At 43.4% G+C, this 18,253-nt stretch overlaps 1 protein-coding gene across 1 annotated transcript in view; it reads right to left on the bottom strand.

The window, feature by feature from the left end:
• LOC306791227 (neural-cadherin) overlaps positions 1-18,253 on the bottom strand; it is a gene marked incomplete at both ends in the record, with an annotated part of 282,576 nt that overhangs the window by 108,794 nt on the left and 155,529 nt on the right. The window contains 5 exons of the mRNA XM_079287854.1: positions 371-600; positions 8,783-8,967; positions 14,542-14,635; positions 15,615-15,945; positions 16,132-16,575. Coding sequence (XP_079143980.1) covers positions 371-600; positions 8,783-8,967; positions 14,542-14,635; positions 15,615-15,945; positions 16,132-16,575 — 1,284 coding nt within the window. The remainder of the gene's footprint in view (positions 1-370; positions 601-8,782; positions 8,968-14,541; positions 14,636-15,614; positions 15,946-16,131; positions 16,576-18,253) is intronic.

The following is an 18,253-nucleotide window of genomic DNA, read 5'->3' as shown; positions in this document are numbered from 1 at the left end:
CTTTTGACATTCCTGCACCCAGCAAACAGAGACAACGTCCCACATTTCTACTGACAGTTTTGATTTGCTGGACTTTAGCGCATGCTCCAGCCAAAACACTGCCAGAGGCAAAACCGCTGCCTGCAACCAACAAGTGTTACCTTGTGGGATTTATTTGTGACTTGACTTATCCCAGTGCTTCTGTAGCGCACTTGCTCACTGGTGTGCATTTGGTTGGATTATGCCAAGTGGATTATGTGTGCGTCATTCATGAGGTCCTGTTGCCAATCAATCAAGTCGACACAGTCGCCAACAGACCAGCCAACGGAACAAGCAGATTGTATAGAACCGTTTGTGTCGATGTGGATGAAAGGCTCAAACGAGGACCTACCTTCTGCTTGTGGGCGGCCACATAGCCGTGTATTTTCTCAGGTTGGAGGAAGGAGGGCCCACCGTGCACGGCGAAGCGGACATCCAGCATTCGCTCCTTCACATCCATGAGGCTGAAGATGTTGATGTCGTCGGGTGGAACAGAGAGCATCTCAGACAGGAAGTCCACCAGCAGCTCGTAGCGGCTCCGCTGCTTCCCTCTCAGTTCAATGAACTCCTTTGCTGTGATGTCTGAGGAACACACACACCATTGGAATCATGGGCTGTGCAGAAGTGGCCTCATTATTTCTACCCCTGCTCAAGGATAAATCCAATTATTTCCAAACTGGGCCCTCGTGCTAAACCGGACTGGAAACCGGACCTGTGATGATAAATGATTGAACATGGCTCACTTTATCAGAGTCATATTTGTTTTCTCTACCCTCAAATGATCTAATGGTTAAATGTATTCCTTAAGAAGACTTGTATAGGAAGGCACAGCAGTTTGCTCTCAGTGAATAGACCGTCTTGTAACTGCTGCTTATCTTTTGTGGAAGCTTCTGTCAAAATTGTCTCAAGGTGGTTTTCAAGACTTCAAAGAAACTGTCCTTTCTCGCTTTTTTTTCTAGTTTTTCTCACAACACTACAGGATTTGGATATTCATCTTTTTATTTATTGTTTTGGGACTCATTTGTGTGTGCGTTTGTGTTTGTGTGCTTGTGGGTGAAGGTAGTGATTGGGACTTGGATTTTCAAACCTGAGAGTGTAATTATGCTCTCAGTAATTTGTGGTTAAATTTTTAATCAGACTGTTGACAAAGAAAGGAATCTTGCACCCCTTATTTTCCTCAAAGACAGTCCAGCACCTGTGGTTTAGCATGCCAGAGTTACATCTTTAATAAGACAGTTATGTCCATAAGAACAGGTACAAAAACAAAATCAATTCAGAATCGCTTAATCTATTGACCCTATCTATTGGCCAATCTATTGGCCTTTGTCAAGATGACGAACAGGCCTGGTGTGTCATGGCTGAGCTCAGGCCAAAGACCATCACACACAAGAACTTTAGGCTAGTTCCCCCAGGTCTGGGTCCATGTTTAGCAACAATGTTCCACATACAACAAGAGCAGTTTACAGATACAAATATCACGTCTCTAAACACTTCCAGACATGGGGCCAACCATGATCATTTCAGACTTCTTTGCTCTCGGTCTTGAGCAGACAGCAGCCGAGCAGTAGACACAGAATAAAAGGAAACTTCTGAATATGAAGCTTCAGCAGTCTCAGCTACCCAAATCAAGAGGGTAGCTTCCTCAGTTATAGTCCAGAGCAGTGGTTCTCAACTGGTCTGGCTGCGGGACCCACCATCACCCCTTAATGACAAGCCACGACCCAAATCGAGGAAAATGTTCAACTTCTCAAATGTATTTCATGAAAAGATGGTGCAGTTTGAACCTGAGCTGGAAATGTCCTCTGCAGTCGTAGTAGTAGGGAACTCTCTTGTGCAGAGAAATTGTTCCTGTCAGTCCCCGTCCCACACGTTTCACGTAAACGAGTAAAACTGCTTTGTTTGTTCTGTCTGTAGATTCGTCCATTTGTAATGTAAAATGACCACTTGCCTAAATTCGAGCTGTGGTCTGTTGTTTGATGTCATCCGACATGTCTTCAATTTGTCTACTTATAGTGTATATATGACAGAGGTATAGTTTTCAGTTTATCCTCCGCTGATATTAGCATTACAAGGCATTAATGCCAAATATTGTTAAGGAGTGTGAATAGAGGGCACTCCGCTGCATTAAAAAAATCCCCCTTCAAAATAAAAATGTTTTATTGGCAGAAGGCCCACTAAAAACAGGACCCGAACCTAAAAGTGGGTCGCAACCCACCAGTTGAGAATCACTGGTCTAGAACATTCCCCTACATTAAAGGAGACATATCGTGCTCATTTTAAGGTTGATACTTTTTGGGTTTCTACTAGAAAATGTTTACATGCTGTAATGTTAAAAAAAACCGTTTTTCCCACATGGTCTGTCTGACTTCATCTGTATTCAACTTGTGTCTGTAATGCTCTGGGGAGATACTTTCAAAGTATTTACAAAACACCTAGACCAGCTTTAAAATCCAGCCTGTTGGTTGTATGTCTCTGTCAACCATTTATGTTGCAGTTTGACATCCGTGTCTGTCCAAAATGTCATCATTTTATCCTTTTAGACATTTGTGAGAAATTGTCATAACTAGCATATGAAATCTTGAGGGTTTTTTTGCGAGATCATTGTGCCCTTTGAGCACCAAATTCTAATCAGTTCATCCTTGAGTCAAAGTGGACGTCAGTGCAGAAAACTGAAGAATTTTGCTCAAAGTATTACTGAAATAATAGACCGAAAAGACAACCCAAACATAACATAAAATACATGGAAATCTCACTTTCTACAATATGGAACTGTTAATATCACATTAAGAAGGGATCTCTTCCTATTGGGGGAGCAAGTACTGTGTTTTGTCACACAAGTGGGCATGTAAGTGTCGTTTTATGAAAAAAAGAAAGTGAGCCTATCCTTTAACTTGAGAACAGACTCCAAAGACTACCAGAAAACTGCCCTACGTCACAGAAATGTCTTCTAAATCAACATCCTGAGACTCAAACTGGTTCTCACAGAGACAGAAGTACAAGAACACACACACACATATATGTATGAAGGGTTGGGCAGGGTGATTAGGTTTGTGAGTGCGTAGAGGGAGACAGAGCCTAAGCATTAAGAGACAAGACAGGGGGCTCAGAATGGGCTGAGCGGATACAGCGTGAGGGATCGAGGCTAATGTCAGCTCCCATCAGTCAGTCCAGCAGGAGAAACAAGGACACAGGCAGACAGAGAGACAGTCGGGAGGGATGGGGGCTGGGGGGAGAGGGTAGTAACTCCTAATGCAGAGTGGCAGCCTTTGCACCTGGCTTTGATCCAACCTCACAACTCACTGCTGCTTTCTCCTTGCCAGAGGCTTCATTGGAGCCGAGGCGGCGGTGCACGGGCGCACTCCTGCCTGTAGGCTTGTGATGTCTCAGAAATAGGTGCAAAAATGGGATTAATATCCTACTCATGTGATAGTAAACAAAAGGGCTGAAAGCACACAGGGAGAAAAGACAAATACTACCACGGCCATTGTGCAGCTGGTTGTGATTCTTCACAGTGGAGCTGTTTTTATACATGCTCTTTAGTTTTGATGACTTATAAAGTCTTAAAAACTACCTTGAATCATTTTTCAAAGAAACAAGTAGTTGTTACTACATTGTCTTATTCTGACAGCAAACAGCTGTGCTTTGCCATAAAATCCTACTCAAGCAATACATTTTTACTTAAGAATAGATTATTTAAAGACCCAAATATCACAATATAATAATATCAGTTTTAAAATAAAAATATTAAAAGACAAAACAAAGCATTGCTGCAAAAAAGTAAAAATTTAATCGTCTTAGATGTTCTGATAGGTGTTTATGGAAGAGTGCCTTTATCAACTCCGATTCACAATGAAGACACGCAAGCAGCTAATGAGGCCAATAGAAACATATTGCTCATTAGCATAATTGTGTGCAGCAGAATGCAGATGGCACTCAGCTGAAACATGAATCTCTTCTATCTTAACTGTATTCAATGTAGATTGTTTCCTCAAAAACAATTCATGATGTATTTTGGTTTCCTCATGTGATGCATGTGGAGAACCGCCAAATGTCTCACCTTCGTTGCCATGGTTTTGAACAGATTTTATTTCAGGACCCCACTCAGTGATTACAGGAAGAGCTCGGGGGAACAGAGAAAGACAGGGAAACACACACACACACACACACACACACACACACACACAGAGAGAGAAAAACAGACGAGGTGGTTGACTGTGGTTCAATCTTCTATTCGGGCAAGACACGGACAGAGTTGTGGACTGTTGGTCAGACAAAGAAAGCGATTCAAGGATGTCACTTTGTGCTCTGGGAAATTGTGATGGGTGTTTTATTCTGACATGAAATTGTTTTCAATTAAAGTAAAGGGCCTTATAAACAACAACCTTTTGAATCATGGTTCTGGACAAAATTCCAAGTGAAGAGGCAAGCCAGTGTTCAGTAATGTCGGGGAACCTAAACACAGAAATTGTCAAAATGAAGCAGAGGTTGTAATATTGTGATATTTAGTCCCTACTGCATCTCCAAAAACACGAGGTTCTATATTTTCCCATCATGCAACTTGATATCATCTTTTGTTAGACCCTCTCTGCCTGGTAAACATCTCCAGTTTGTAATGCCGGCTGTTCTGTTATAGATCTATGTTCTTCAAGTCTAAGTAGAGAAAAGCTGATGACACAGGCTGAATAGAGCTCATTATGAGGAAATGGCCCCTTTGATTGCTAATGAAAACACTCACTGGTTGAGGCCATAACTCAATGATGAAAGTGGATGCGGTGCAATGAGACTAGCAGTGTTATTGTCAAAACCACCTAAACAGAGTGTAACAAGACTGAGAGAAGACCAAGTCCTTGAGGGGTTGACACCAAGTCAAGACCAAGCCAGTGTGAGACCGAGTCAAGACCAAGACTTTAAGGGGTTGACACGCAGTCAAGACCAACACCAAGGCAGGGCTAGGCCAAGTCGAGGCCAAGTCAAGACCAACACCAAGTCAGGGCTAGGCCAAGTCGAGGCCAAGTCAAGACCAACACCAAGGCAGGGCTAGGCCAAGTCGAGGCCAAGTCAAGACCAACACCAAGGCAGGGCTAGGCCAAGTCGAGGCCAAGTCAAGACCAACACCAAGTCAGGGCTAGGCCAAGTCGAGGCCAAGTCAAGACCAACACCAAGGCAGGGCTAGGCCAAGTCGAGGCCAAGTCAAGACCAACACCAAGGCAGAGCTAGGCCAAGTCGAGGCCAAGTCAAGACCAACACCAAGGCAGAGCTAGGCCAAGTCGAGGCCAAGTCAAGACCAACACCAAGGCAGGGCTAGGCCAAGTCGAGGCCAAGTTAAGACCAAGACATTTAGGGGTTGACACCAAGTCAAGACCAAAGCTGGGCGAGTCATAGTCAAAACCAGACCAGAGCCCAACACTGCATGACACACTAATGACAAAATATTGAACATGTAAACCATGTAGGCACTCTTCACATTGATCTGAAAAATCCACATTTCCCATTAAAATTTCGAGAGAGAACAAAAGAAGATTCATCTTTTTTCGCCCTACATACTGGATAAAGGTGCATGCAATTTTATGTGTGAATTTTTCTTTTGTTTTCTATGAGCAAACACAGTAATGATGTCAACAACTACATCAGACAATGCAGGGCCAACGTAGTGATATCCCCGCAGCTGTCGTCTTCAAATAAAATTCTGAGTCCTCGTTGTCTGAGACAGAGACAAGACCAAGTAAAAATGCAGTCGATTACCGAGACGAGACCTTCAAGAAGCGGTCTTGAGACCGGCCTAGAAAGCAGGATCGATCTCAAGTACTAGAACCATGCTGAGTAGGTGGTGTGCAGTAGGAGATCTAAACAGTCTACATCCCCCCGTCTACAGCAAAGAAAACAGAAAAACAAGGCCATGGGGTTTCGTGGCATTTCGTGTATTTTTCCTACTTTCCTTTTAGCTGCTCTTTCAATGGAACATACCAGGCTCATGAACTGACATGAGGACAGTGAGAGCGGCAATTTCAGTAACAACTAAAGTGTCAGATCGGTGAGGTGAAGAAACTTTCATCTTTACCCAATAATCTCACCAATCTCACCAATCCATCCTGCAGTAACAATTGTATATTGATCGCACAATGCACACACCTCAGAGGGCAGAGCGATGTGAAACGAGAGATATTCTGTTGAAGGACAAGCTCTCTGCGCTTTATAAAGCCTGTTCATTGTGTGACACAAACCACGTCAGGAGTGTACGCACTGCACTCATTGTGTGCTTCAGATTGTGCTTTCCCCCCGAGCACTGTGCATTCCACTCTAAGCTAGTGCTATGTGGACATTTCAAGGACTTTTTGTTTGCCACATTCTTCTTTTTACCTTTCCATCAATATTGAAAGAGAGAGAGAGGGAGAGAGAGAGGGAGAAACAAAGAGAGAGGCCTTAATCTCAGCGAGGCAGACTTAACGAGTACGTTCTTTGTGGGTCCTCATTGCATTCCACATTTGTTCTTGAAATGGGATTTAGGATGTCAAGGAGGGTGTACGTAATGCTATAAGTAGAATATTTTCATAATCCTTGAGACGGAGAATCAATGAGACTGTTTACTCCAAAGCTGCACATGAAAAAATACAATCCTGGAAATGTCTTCTGTTACACATCCTCCGCACACACACACCACTGTTTTGGTAGCTTGCCTACACCTCAGGATGATCTCAAGTCATTAATCCTTGCTATTACCTTTTGCTTCAAAACTTCAAACTTACATGTTTGTTTGTTTGTTTATTGCTGAACTGCAGGTTAAACGTCATCGTGACACTGTGTTCACAGCGGCGCTCTCCAGCTCTCAATTTAAGTCCCTGTGTTACAACCGGGGCATATTCAATCAATACACTCTGCAGCTAACAGCCCTTTGATGACAGCGTTGCCATTTAAAAACCCTCAGTGAAGTGACCACCCATCCACATTTTGCGGATGGATTCAATTGCCTTACAGAAATATTGAAAATGTGTGCGCCAGCTGTTCTCCAGCGTCTCTGGGTTTTGGTGCGCATTAATTTACCTGAGCCCCGTTTTCAGAATGAGAGGCAAATCCTTTTATCTACTTATATGAGGCTCGACTCTCCCCTCCATCCTCTCCTTGCCTTCTCTCTCTCCCTCTACTCTCCTCCCATCTTCGGAGTGCCCCCCTCCTGGCCTCCCTCTCTGCTTCTATTTCAATATCTCTGAAATCATAAAAATCCCTCAACCATGTCCCATTTCTCTAAAGCGAATTTAATTCTGACAGCCGATGTCCTCTGCATCAGGTAATGATGGATGCTGCTCAACATGTGAGGAGAATTTGCTGGCTGAGCAAAACCTTCTCCACCAATTATTTTGCCAGTATAAGTAATTTTCTGTGTGTGCGCCAACGACAAACTGAAATCCCATGAGTCAGGGGAGAGGGATTAATCTTTCGCTACGGAAATATCTTTAACTGGGAGTGTGACAGTCCTGTGAAACAATGCAAACAGCCACAGCAAACAGTAATCAGAGCTCATTCATTTTCTATGAATGGAGACAACTTTGCAAATAATGACCACAATCCCCCACACTCCCTTGTCAGCAGTACACTCAGCACAGTTCTTTTTTCCCCATTGACTTTTATCAGCTCATCACAAATTGCTTTTGCTTTAGGTCCTACCTGTTGCCGTAATAGCATAAAGGGGCCAAGCACTTTGGCATGAATATCAAATAAATGCGATACAAAGGAGATGACAGAGCCAAAGCTCAACTGAAATCCATAAGTGAAGGACAGTTTTTAGTTTGTCTGTCTTTGTGAGGAGAAAGGACAGTCTCAGAGTATGTTACTAGATTCCTGAATGACTTAATTGCTGTTTACAGTATTCAGAACACATATCTGTTTTTCACTGAATCCACACAAGACAGGAAGAATGAGTGCTGTTAAAAGTGTAAGTGAGATAAAAAAATAAAATAAAAAAACTGTAATTGCACTCTTCCATCCAGTCAAGTTGCAGTTTACATCCATGTCCGTCATCACTTCATCCTAATAGACATTTGTATGAAATTGTCATACGTATTACCGATGAATTCTTTAGTTATGGCCAAAAACGTATTTTTGCGAGGCTACATTTGACCTTTGGCCATCAAATTCTAATCGGTTCATCCTTGAGTGCAGGGGATGTTTGTGCCTGAGGTTTTTCACGGGACGGACGGACGGACAACCCAACAACGTAATGCCACTGGCCTAAGCTGTCGCAGGCAATATAGCAGAACATATACAGACATTCATAAAAGGATTGCTGGACTGTGTTAACACTTGACACAGTGGTGATGCCCCCGACAAAACCTTATGTCCCGTATATTACAAATATGTTAGAATACGTCAATAAACCAGACATAGAGACATTTTTGGTCAAAGTTATTTGACAGGAGGTCCACTGACTAGCTTTCTCTGGAGCTTTCGAGCACATCTCAAGATATTTCTCAGCCAATCCAGTTTTCTAAGGTCAAGGACGACGTCTCAAACTTCAGTCACATGACGACGCACAGCTGATGTGATAACATCACACTGGACAGATGTGTGAGACCCTGTACATTGCACTGCATGAACACCGGGAACAGACAACATCAGCTGTCTGTGAACACCAGACCAGAACCAAACGCAGCGTCCTGTAAAGGGGTCAAAGGTCAAGCAGGACATTCAAGTGTCACACCTCGGAACATTTCTGACCGGAGGCGGGGCAGTGTGTGTGTGTGTGTGTGTCTCTCTACAGAGTCAATCTTACCTGCCAGGCGGAGAGACCCTGAGTTGTCGATGGCCTCGTCACGCAGCTCCCTCACGTGCACGGTGACAGTTGAGACGGCATCTGGCCACACTCCATCGGACACACGGACCTGGAACTGATAGATGTCGGGTGGGGCGTTCTCTTTGATGATCAGGAAGCCTGTTCGCTTGTTCAGGATAAAGTAACTGAGGGGAAAGAACAAACATACAGATACCCAAACCAGTTTTTATAAAAATTACATTTAAATGACAACATTTGAATGCCTTTGTTTGAATTCATACAAGCCAAGCCCTGTGCAGGGATGAATACGTTTACCCTCTCTTCTAAGAGTTTTGAAGCTGTTGAGTTTTGAAACTGTCCAAAGCTTCAATTTAACTCCTCTTCTTTGGATGTATAAAGTAGTTTGAACTTGAATCTCACCCTCGTGAGAAACACATGAAAAATGTTACGTGTTCAGACAGCCAACCAGCACAGCCCACAAAAACGAACCTCTGCATCCACTTTAATGCAGTGACTTAAACGGCAGCCTTCAACCCAATAGTTATTTTATGAGGTATTTACTAATAGCAAGCAACACTGGGGCCTTCTGGTACGGCTGAGGTCATTCAGGTTGCTGCCACATGTGCCGATCTACTGCAGATCCCAAGAGGGCTGGATCACAGTGTGACCAGGGTCTGAGACTGGCTGGTGTGTCTGCAGCATCCAACTTCACCACAGCGAACAGTGCAACTGCTGCATCGCCCGGCCTTCGTTACTTTCTAATGGCTTGGAGCCTGAGAGGGTCAAGCTGCTGAATCTGAAGGAAACCGCTGGCGTGGTACTGATTAGGCTATTTCAGACGTGACAGTGCGTCTGCAGAGAACAGTCATTTCAGTTATTTGCCCATCAGAGGTCGGCATAGTGTTCGGGCCATGTGCTCTGAGACAAAGGAATCTGGCCTTCCTATTTTGCAGAGCAATCTGGAGCCTGATTTGGGTAGATAGCAACCAACCCCCCCACAAGAAAGAATTTCACATCTACCTGTGAAACTCTGAGGTAGTTCAGTTGTGAAAGCTCGGCGCTGCTCATTGGACAAGCCCAGGGATGCCGAGCCGGGACTTCTGGTTTTACGCAGGGTGGTGCCCCGTTATTATTATTAATCGTTAATAATTTTACTGACATTAATAATTCTATTGATGTCAATAATTTAGTTTTTATAGACGCTGATAACTCAAACACGCTCGTTTTCGTTCCCAACAATAGTAACCGTCTAAGTAGAAAACAAATTCTCAGTATGACTGACTGCTTATCTCCTGTAGGTCCAGAGTCAACCGGACCCGACATTCTACAATATGAGTCGCTCCCCTTGGGTAGCGACTCAGAGCCTCCACTGTGTGTCCAGTGTTGTCACAGCAGTCCATGCAGCCCTCTAAAGATGTAGAATTGAAACATGATTATGGACATGGACCCTTTTTATGGGGCTCATATTGATGGGCTCATCCTCGTTGTGTGCAATGAGCAAATTTCTTGTGTGTGCATCTGCTAGGATGTGATGTAAAACTCAGACCTGAGTGAGGGCTCTGCCTATGTTCATTGACCTTTAATTAAAAATACAATCATTTAAGCTGTAAGCGGTGATGAACGGGCCCCCGCTCATCGGCTGTACCGGCGGGAAGCACCCAGGCACAATCCAACAAGAACTCAGCCGAGTGCAATAATTAATTCCACAAGAGTCTCCGACAAACGGCTTATGAGTTATGAAAGAGGGCGGGGCTACAGTGTAGGGAACGGTGATAACCCACATCAATGAAACAGGAACTCACTAATGAGTGAAATGATGCCTCCCGAAAGTGTCGAGGACAAATGGTTCATGCGTTATGATAGGGGGCGGGTTCAAGTTCAAGGGGCTAGTATAGCCTACACCAATGAAACAGGAATTCTCTGCTGAGTGAAATGATGCCACCCACATGGGTCTGAAACTAACTGGGCTAATGTGGAGGGGGCGGGGACAGGAGGCTATGTCCTCAGGACTGGACCCTTTATATTGCTTGGTCAATTTGGAGCAGATTGGACAAAGCATGTCAACGTTACAACTACTTACTTATGGCAAAATGCGCTTTTTTTTTTTTTTTTTGCGGGCTAGGTAGGCCTTAGCACCCCGTACTTCCTTGTCCCCAATTTGTTTGGCTCCCTATATAAGCCGTTCCGATGAGCTGTGTCTTTCCGGCTCCATAGCGACTCTCGCTTCCCTGTGTTGAGCTTTCCAGATGGGGGCTGCGCAGTAAGCAGGCAGGAGAGACGCTGACTCCCACTGCTGTTTTGTTTAGTCTTTAGTTCACTGGCGGGTTTTTGTTAGTGTTAGTTTATTTTGTTACCCTCTATTAGCCCTTGTGGCACTCATTGATTTCCCCCAAGAAGTTGATCGTTAATAGGTTCTTGTAGCTGCCATGCGGCGCAAACATAGTGTGCTGAGCACTTGTTTTCTGTCTGTCTGTCTGTCTGAGTGCTATAGGGCCGGTGGGGAGCGTGGAGGGTTTGGTCATAGAGTTTCTCACCTTGCTTTGCACCCCCATAATCGTGTGTTTGGTGGTAGTTTTCTTTGCACTCCCTCCACAAATTGTTTCTTTACCCTTTAGCTTTGCAGTGTGTGTGTGTAGGGACCATGGTGAGTACTCTGTCCCAGTATTACTTTCCCCTCGGTCTGCGGCTACAACCAATTATCCTGTAGCACTCCCCTCCTTTACTGTAGTTTGTGTCATAAAGTACATTTGATATATACCTTTTACTGTTTTGAATCTATTCGATTTAATGGATTTCCTGTGTTTTTAATACCCTGTTTAAAATATTGTTTGATGTAATAAACTTTGTAATTGATGTCGATGTGTCCTTGAGCAATACACTTAACCCCAAAAGTGCTCCCGTAAAAAAAAAAAAAAGTCTGCTAAATGACTAATGTAATGTAATTTACCGCCACATGTACCAATAGAGGATCTGTGTACTTGGTTTGAGCCAGTATTAAAGGGTCAGTGTACTCTAAACGTTTTAAACCAAATCCGAGCCCAGCCATGGCCCGTGGTCACAGTTGTATGAAAACGTAAACATTTGACCACCTTTGTAATGACCAATTGTAAGTGGATCCGATTAAATCTGTAGGAGTTTGACAAATACAGCGTTGAAAAAAGGCTAGAAATGGCGTTAAATAAAAAATGTCTGACTTCCTCACAACTTTTTGAGCATCTTAAGCCCCTAAAAAAATCAATCAATTTGAGAGAAGAACATTAATTCCTTCAGTTTCAATAGGGTCCTTGATGACTGCTGGTCGATGCTCGGGCACTAATTATAAAATACCAGCAAAGTATCGCTAAGAATTGCATCAATATTGGACGTTTTCACTCCTCAAGATTAACATCTAGTGCCAACATTCCGTGCCAATGAAGAAAGTGCTGTACCCTTAATAGGCGATAGTAGCAACAATTTGTCAGTGTGTGAGGTCGGCAGGGATTTTGTAAAGATATGTATAAAAGAGTGAAGCAGATGTGTTAAAGTTATGTGATATTCTGTAAAAGTCCCAACACCCTTTCCTGGTTTTGATTGCCTTCAGGACGCGTTCCAACTGTCCAAGATGAAGACCGATAGAAATACTCTTTCATCCCCCTCAGCCATGTGTTCTACTGAGCGTCTTGGTGTTTGCTGTGTTTTCTGCTGTAAAGCAATGGCCCCCTGGGACAATGATAGAAAGTGAGAGAGGAAGACACAGGGACAAATGAGACTGACTAATAGGCACAAAGACATGCAAGGAAGCAATTTCACTTGGTCCTCGTCTCCATGCTCCCCTTGTACAGCAAATGAGCTCATTCAAGTTGGATTATAGAGGAGATCCAAGGCAGAAACTTGGCAAATCAAACAATAAACCACTTACAGGGCCCCATTCACTCATTTTACAGCATATGCTGTCGTGGGTAAATGATATCTAATGCATAGCACTTCATTTCAGGTTTCACTGAAAGACAATTTTTACTTCTCTATTAAAACTATCAATACTTTCCCACTTGGTACTCCCCAATTTGCTGAAGCCTGCTTCTATTGCCATTCATGTGAACTACCTTTTACATTATTGGCCACTTCTTTTCCAGACAAAGTAGGACAGGTGCAGTAACTATTCTAACTATTCTACAAGATGCATTGATATGCTTCATTATAATACTAATATCCTTTCCGTGCTGTTTGTTCAACTACAACTACAAAACAGCCTCTTGATATAAGAAACCACAAATGTAACAGCTAAAGCACGCACTCACAGTGAACAACAGCAATCGTGTTTGATTTGATGCACTGACATGAAAATATATAAAGCAGAACAGAATGAGCAATGACCCACTCCATTTTGTGAAAAGCCAGTACAGCAGTGAAAACTCAATGTGTTCTGAACTCGACTGGCCTGAAAAACCAAGAGATGAGAGCTGTCATGAAATGTTAATGCCTCATAGTTCACCCGGTCCTCTTTAAAGGCTGCACTTTCACTTTAAGAAGGAGAAGGGGGAAATGTTAGGAGTTCAGCTCAGTTTGGACTGAAGACTTAAGAAGTTGTGGGGTGATGAAGTGATTTTTGATACTTCTGTGTGTGAGAGTCGGAAAAGTGAAAAATATAACTGCTCATATTGGCAGAGGAACGTCTCGAGGTGGGCGTTTTTTAGAAACAGGCCAGAGCCTCTGCATCCTGAAACAGGGAACAGATCAGCAAAAAAGGAAAAATGTAAAATCAACCTGTGAAGGAAAATTGGACAGGATGGTGGGGTGAGGGAGGAAACGAGTGGTAAAAACGATGGAAAAGAATTGACACGACAGAATTATCTTGCTGATTTAATGAGGAAGTTGTAGCTTAATCAATACATCAGGGACGCAGCTTGGTGGTTGATTACTGACTATGCTGTCAACAAGAAATTGGGTCTATGCAAGAAAAAGACTGAATTGTAACGTGATACATCCAACTCGAATGGAAGGAGTCTCTGTCTATGTATGCCTGTCCTTTTCATTTTCTCCACAACTTTCCATCCAACCGATTTCACACTTGGCCGGTGTTCAGCTGAGGAACCAACTGTGACAAATGCAAAAAAGGCATTGGGAGCCAGCAAAAACTAAAAAGTCTGTGAATAGCAGCAAAACGCAGCTGTTTGAATTCTGCAAAGTGTGAGGGACGTCTTTAGTACATGAGTCTCCAGAATTGATCACAGTGCAAGAAAACATCTGGCTACTGTCTTCCTGAGAGATATTGCAGTCAGCGGTGTTGTTGCTTTGCATTATTTAAATGTCTGAATCAATCACAACCTATGATGTAGACACAGTGTGCTGCAAGATTAGCAGGGAAACGTAACACGGCTCAGGGCAAGAAAATACATGTGTTCCCACAGCGATCCCCATTAAGGTTTTCATGACAAAGTGTACATCATCCCAAGTAGGACAGGCCCATCATCTATCATGACACAACAAAGATCAGGCCATCACAAACATTGGCCAACACAACCTACATATCTGAAATGGTAATGGTGCCTTTCGGAAAGTCTTGAGCAAAGGAATCATGGTCAATGGAGTATTTCAGTGACTTCTGTTACTGGGTTTGCGGTTTCATTGGCACTTATTGTGTTGTGTGTTTAGAAAATAGTTTTCGGTTGATAGAACTGTTGCACTTTCATGAACAGATCTTGCACAGTGCAGCTTTCTCTTTCCTGCATCATAGGTCTGAAATATGAAACATCCGGCACATGAAGAGTCACATTATTTACCTCGGCACGTGTCCTTCAAATACAAACGTCTTGTTGTCCCAGTCATCAGGGTCAGGAGAGTAGACCTTTCCAAGCACCGTAGTTGGCATACGGCCTGATAACAGAAAACAGACCAGGTCATCAGTTTACTTTTTAAAATCACCATCAACTCGGTGTATAAGCGTTTTTGGATCAAATATATTACTCTGCACTGGCTTTCCATTTATTCAGGACAACGTTCGGGTAGGAATAGTGTGTATCTCAGCAGGTGTATTTAAGTGTGTACTGTGTGTGCCATGCCTGTAACACCATTAACACCACACGCCTTATTCCAATAGACACAGTATATGGTATTCAAAACACAGCATCAGCAAGGAAGAAATTACACACACACACATAAATATATGTCGGCCAGAACGTATGTCTCAGGCTTCATTCACAATTACCTTTCAGAAGAGAGCAATGCATTACAGTAAAGGCTGTTTGAATGCACTACGATTATAATCATGGAGAAAGAACGATTGTTGCTTTCGCTCTCTCCTCCAGCTCCTCATTCTCTGAACCATGTGGGAATTATTCTGAGGGTACCCTTGAAAATGTAAAGGCAGACCTTGACATGCTACATTTTAGCCTATTGTTCTTTGTTGACAGAAAATAAGGACAAAGTTAGACTTCATTGAAACACATTGTTTTCTTGCAATGGCAAAATCTGATAATGTGCTTTTTTGCTGTAAGTTTAGGAGTATGATATAAACAAAAGCTATGGATGTAAAAAATGGAATATTTGCATGTCAAATTCAGGAATGGCTTGCCCTTGTGACCCTTAGAATATCACCATGGGAGCCATTCTGACTAAACAGGGATCATGGAGACAATGACTATGTGGTGACAGCAGGTGGATTGAGGCAGAGGTGAATAACACCATAAAAGTGATGTTCTGCTTGTGTGCACACTGATTGGAAATTAATTGGCTGGTGGAATCAGTTTCACCTACAGAGACATCAAAGTTAGAAATGTGCTATAAAAGTAGATGAAGTCCAGTTAGATACATGTACCAAAGTCCAGAGCGTCATCACTTCAGATGAACCCCTCACCTCTGTGACTATTGATGAAAATTTTCTTCTCCCCCGCCACATGTGCGTGATCGTTTTGGTCGCCGACGGTCACCGTCAGGGTGCTGGTCACCGTTTTGGCTGGTTGGCCGCTGTCGCTCATAACAATGGGAATGAGGAACTCTTTCTGCAGCTCGCGGTCAAACGTCCTCAGAGCTGTGAGTGTCGCCGTCCCGTTTAGGTTGTCCTGGAGGTAGAAATCGTTGCTGTGGCGATACTCGGAGGGGACGGTGAAGTGGAAGGGCGGTCCATTGTCTGGAGAGTCCTGGTCCACAGCTCGGAGGAGGGTCGACGTTTGGTTCAACCGTACTACCTAAACAAGAAGGGAGAGCATAAGGGCTTGTGCTTTGCTCAGTTTCTAATTATTATTTCATCCATACCACCAATGTTAAACAATTCTCCTTTGCATCCTCCTAACTTTTTTCTTTTCGCCAAATCAAAGCATTATATCAGTATGTTGCATGTTTACGTGAGATCAAACCCAGTCACACCTACGTACCTGCGGTCCGGCCACATTCTCAAAGACTATTGGGGAATATGCTGCCTCAAACTCTGGTCCGTTGTCATTTACATCCAACAGCGGCAGCTGGACTGTGGCGCTGCCTGTTAGAGGTGGAACCCCATGATCAGTTGCTATGATGACCAGGTAATGCTGAGACATCCTCTCCCGATCCAGAAGCCGGGCCACGGAGAGGACACCGGACTGGTCGATGGTGAACAGCCCATCAGGATCGGAGTCCTCCGATAGGCTATAGGTGATGTCGCTGTTCTGGCCTGAATCAGAGTCGCTGGCCAACAAACGCGCCACACTGGTTCCCACGTTGATGTCCTCCGGTAGTGGGGCAAGAGCCAGGAGGTGTGGAATGAAGACAGGAGCATGGTCGTTATAGTCCTCTACCTCCACCACACAGTGCAGAAGGCTGGAGAAGTCCAGGTCCTCAACCTAAAACAGGAGCCTCATTTAGTCTCACATGTAATACAAGTGCAGTATAGGCAAGATTAAACTGTATGAACATCCAGCTCATCAGCCAAATATTATCAGGTTGGTCTGCAATGTTTCCAAGGCACCGCTACAATTATTATTATTAACATAATTCGGTCATGTTTCTGGTTTGTTTGTCTATTTGTCAGAAGGATTGAAAAACAATCGGGCAGATTTCTATGAAACTTGGTGGATGCGTATAGCATAGGCCAATGAAGAAGACATTTTGGTTAAGATCCTAATCACGAAGCGGTTACACCAGACCTGGGCCGAGCTGTTGCCGTCCGGCCCACGGGAGGTCATTGGGAAATTAGCAGTGGTGTATAGTAACAAAGTAGAAATACTTCGTTACTGTACTTCAGTCGTTTTTTTGGATATCTGTACTTTACTTTACTATTCATATTTCTGTTGACTTTTACTTTTACTTCACTACATTTTGCAAAGAAAACTGATACTTTTACTCCGATACATTTCCCCTGAAACCTTCGTTACTCGCTACAAAATCAAATCTATCTTTAGAAACAAAATGAATCATGAGACCAGCGTCGGGGACTGTGGTGGAACAGAGACTGCAAGCAAGCAGGTTTGGTGAATCAGTGGTCCTAGCTTGCAAGTTAAATCATTGGTTAATCACGTTAATGCGCAATTGCAAACAAGTGCTCTCAAAGCCGCGGTGTTTTGATTCCCAGTGATGCCCAGGATGCTACATGCTATAGCTAGCGAGCGACTACATGAGTAGAATTCCACACAGGATGGGTGGGATGAGGAGAGGTGGATGGGTCAAACAAAGACTGGTGTTTCCTCCAGGAGGCCGCAGTTTGTGCCGTGTGTGAAACGAGAAGCCAATGTTGATTTATTTGTGACGTGACTTCCGTACTTAAGAAACGCCGCTTCCGTAGATATTTTAACGCAAACCACGATCTTTTCCTAAACCGAACTAAGTAGTTTCATCGCCTGAACCTTAGTTGTTTCCTGTGAAGATGGAAGTTAATTTTGAAAAGACAGTATGCATATAACAAGCCAAAACAGACTCATGTTGCTGGACTTTTGCAGGAAAAACGCACGAAAAATGAGGAGTAACTTTTCGTAAGATATCAATAAAACGGGGATGAATTTATATCATTGTATAAAGAGAGTGACATGAGAAGATCAATCTCATGTCTGTAAGTTAAATCAGCTATAATCACTCTTTTAAAGTGATAAGTGACTCGTCTAAAACATTTAAAAAAGGAATAACTTCAATAGAATCATTCTATACACTGTAGCTTCTTTACATTCTAATAGAATGTAAAGAAGTTACATTCTAATACAATGTAACTTCTTTACATTCTAATAGAATGTAGCTCCTATGGGCCTGATTTGAACACAATAGGCAAAGGTTTTGCTCAAGCTGAATCTGCAATTGGGCGACTGCTACCATCATAACTCCATCTGATCATCCACAAAATTACTCAAATATCAAAACATGATCAATACTAAAGCACTTTTCAATTACTTGAAACTGAACGCCGGGAACGTTGGGAACACCAAACGTTGGGAATGCCGGCCCCAGCTGTTTTTTGTTATTGTTCCGGGTTCAAAAGGACGTTCGGAACGCCGGGAACGTTCGGAGCGCCGGGAACGTTCGGAACGCCGGCAA

This window comes from Melanostigma gelatinosum (assembly GCF_949748355.1).
Source record: "Melanostigma gelatinosum genome assembly, chromosome: 2".
Classification (NCBI taxonomy): domain Eukaryota; kingdom Metazoa; phylum Chordata; class Actinopteri; order Perciformes; family Zoarcidae; genus Melanostigma; species Melanostigma gelatinosum.
The sequence above is the reverse complement of the archived record's forward strand: the minus strand, read 5'-3'. Positions and strand labels throughout refer to the sequence as shown.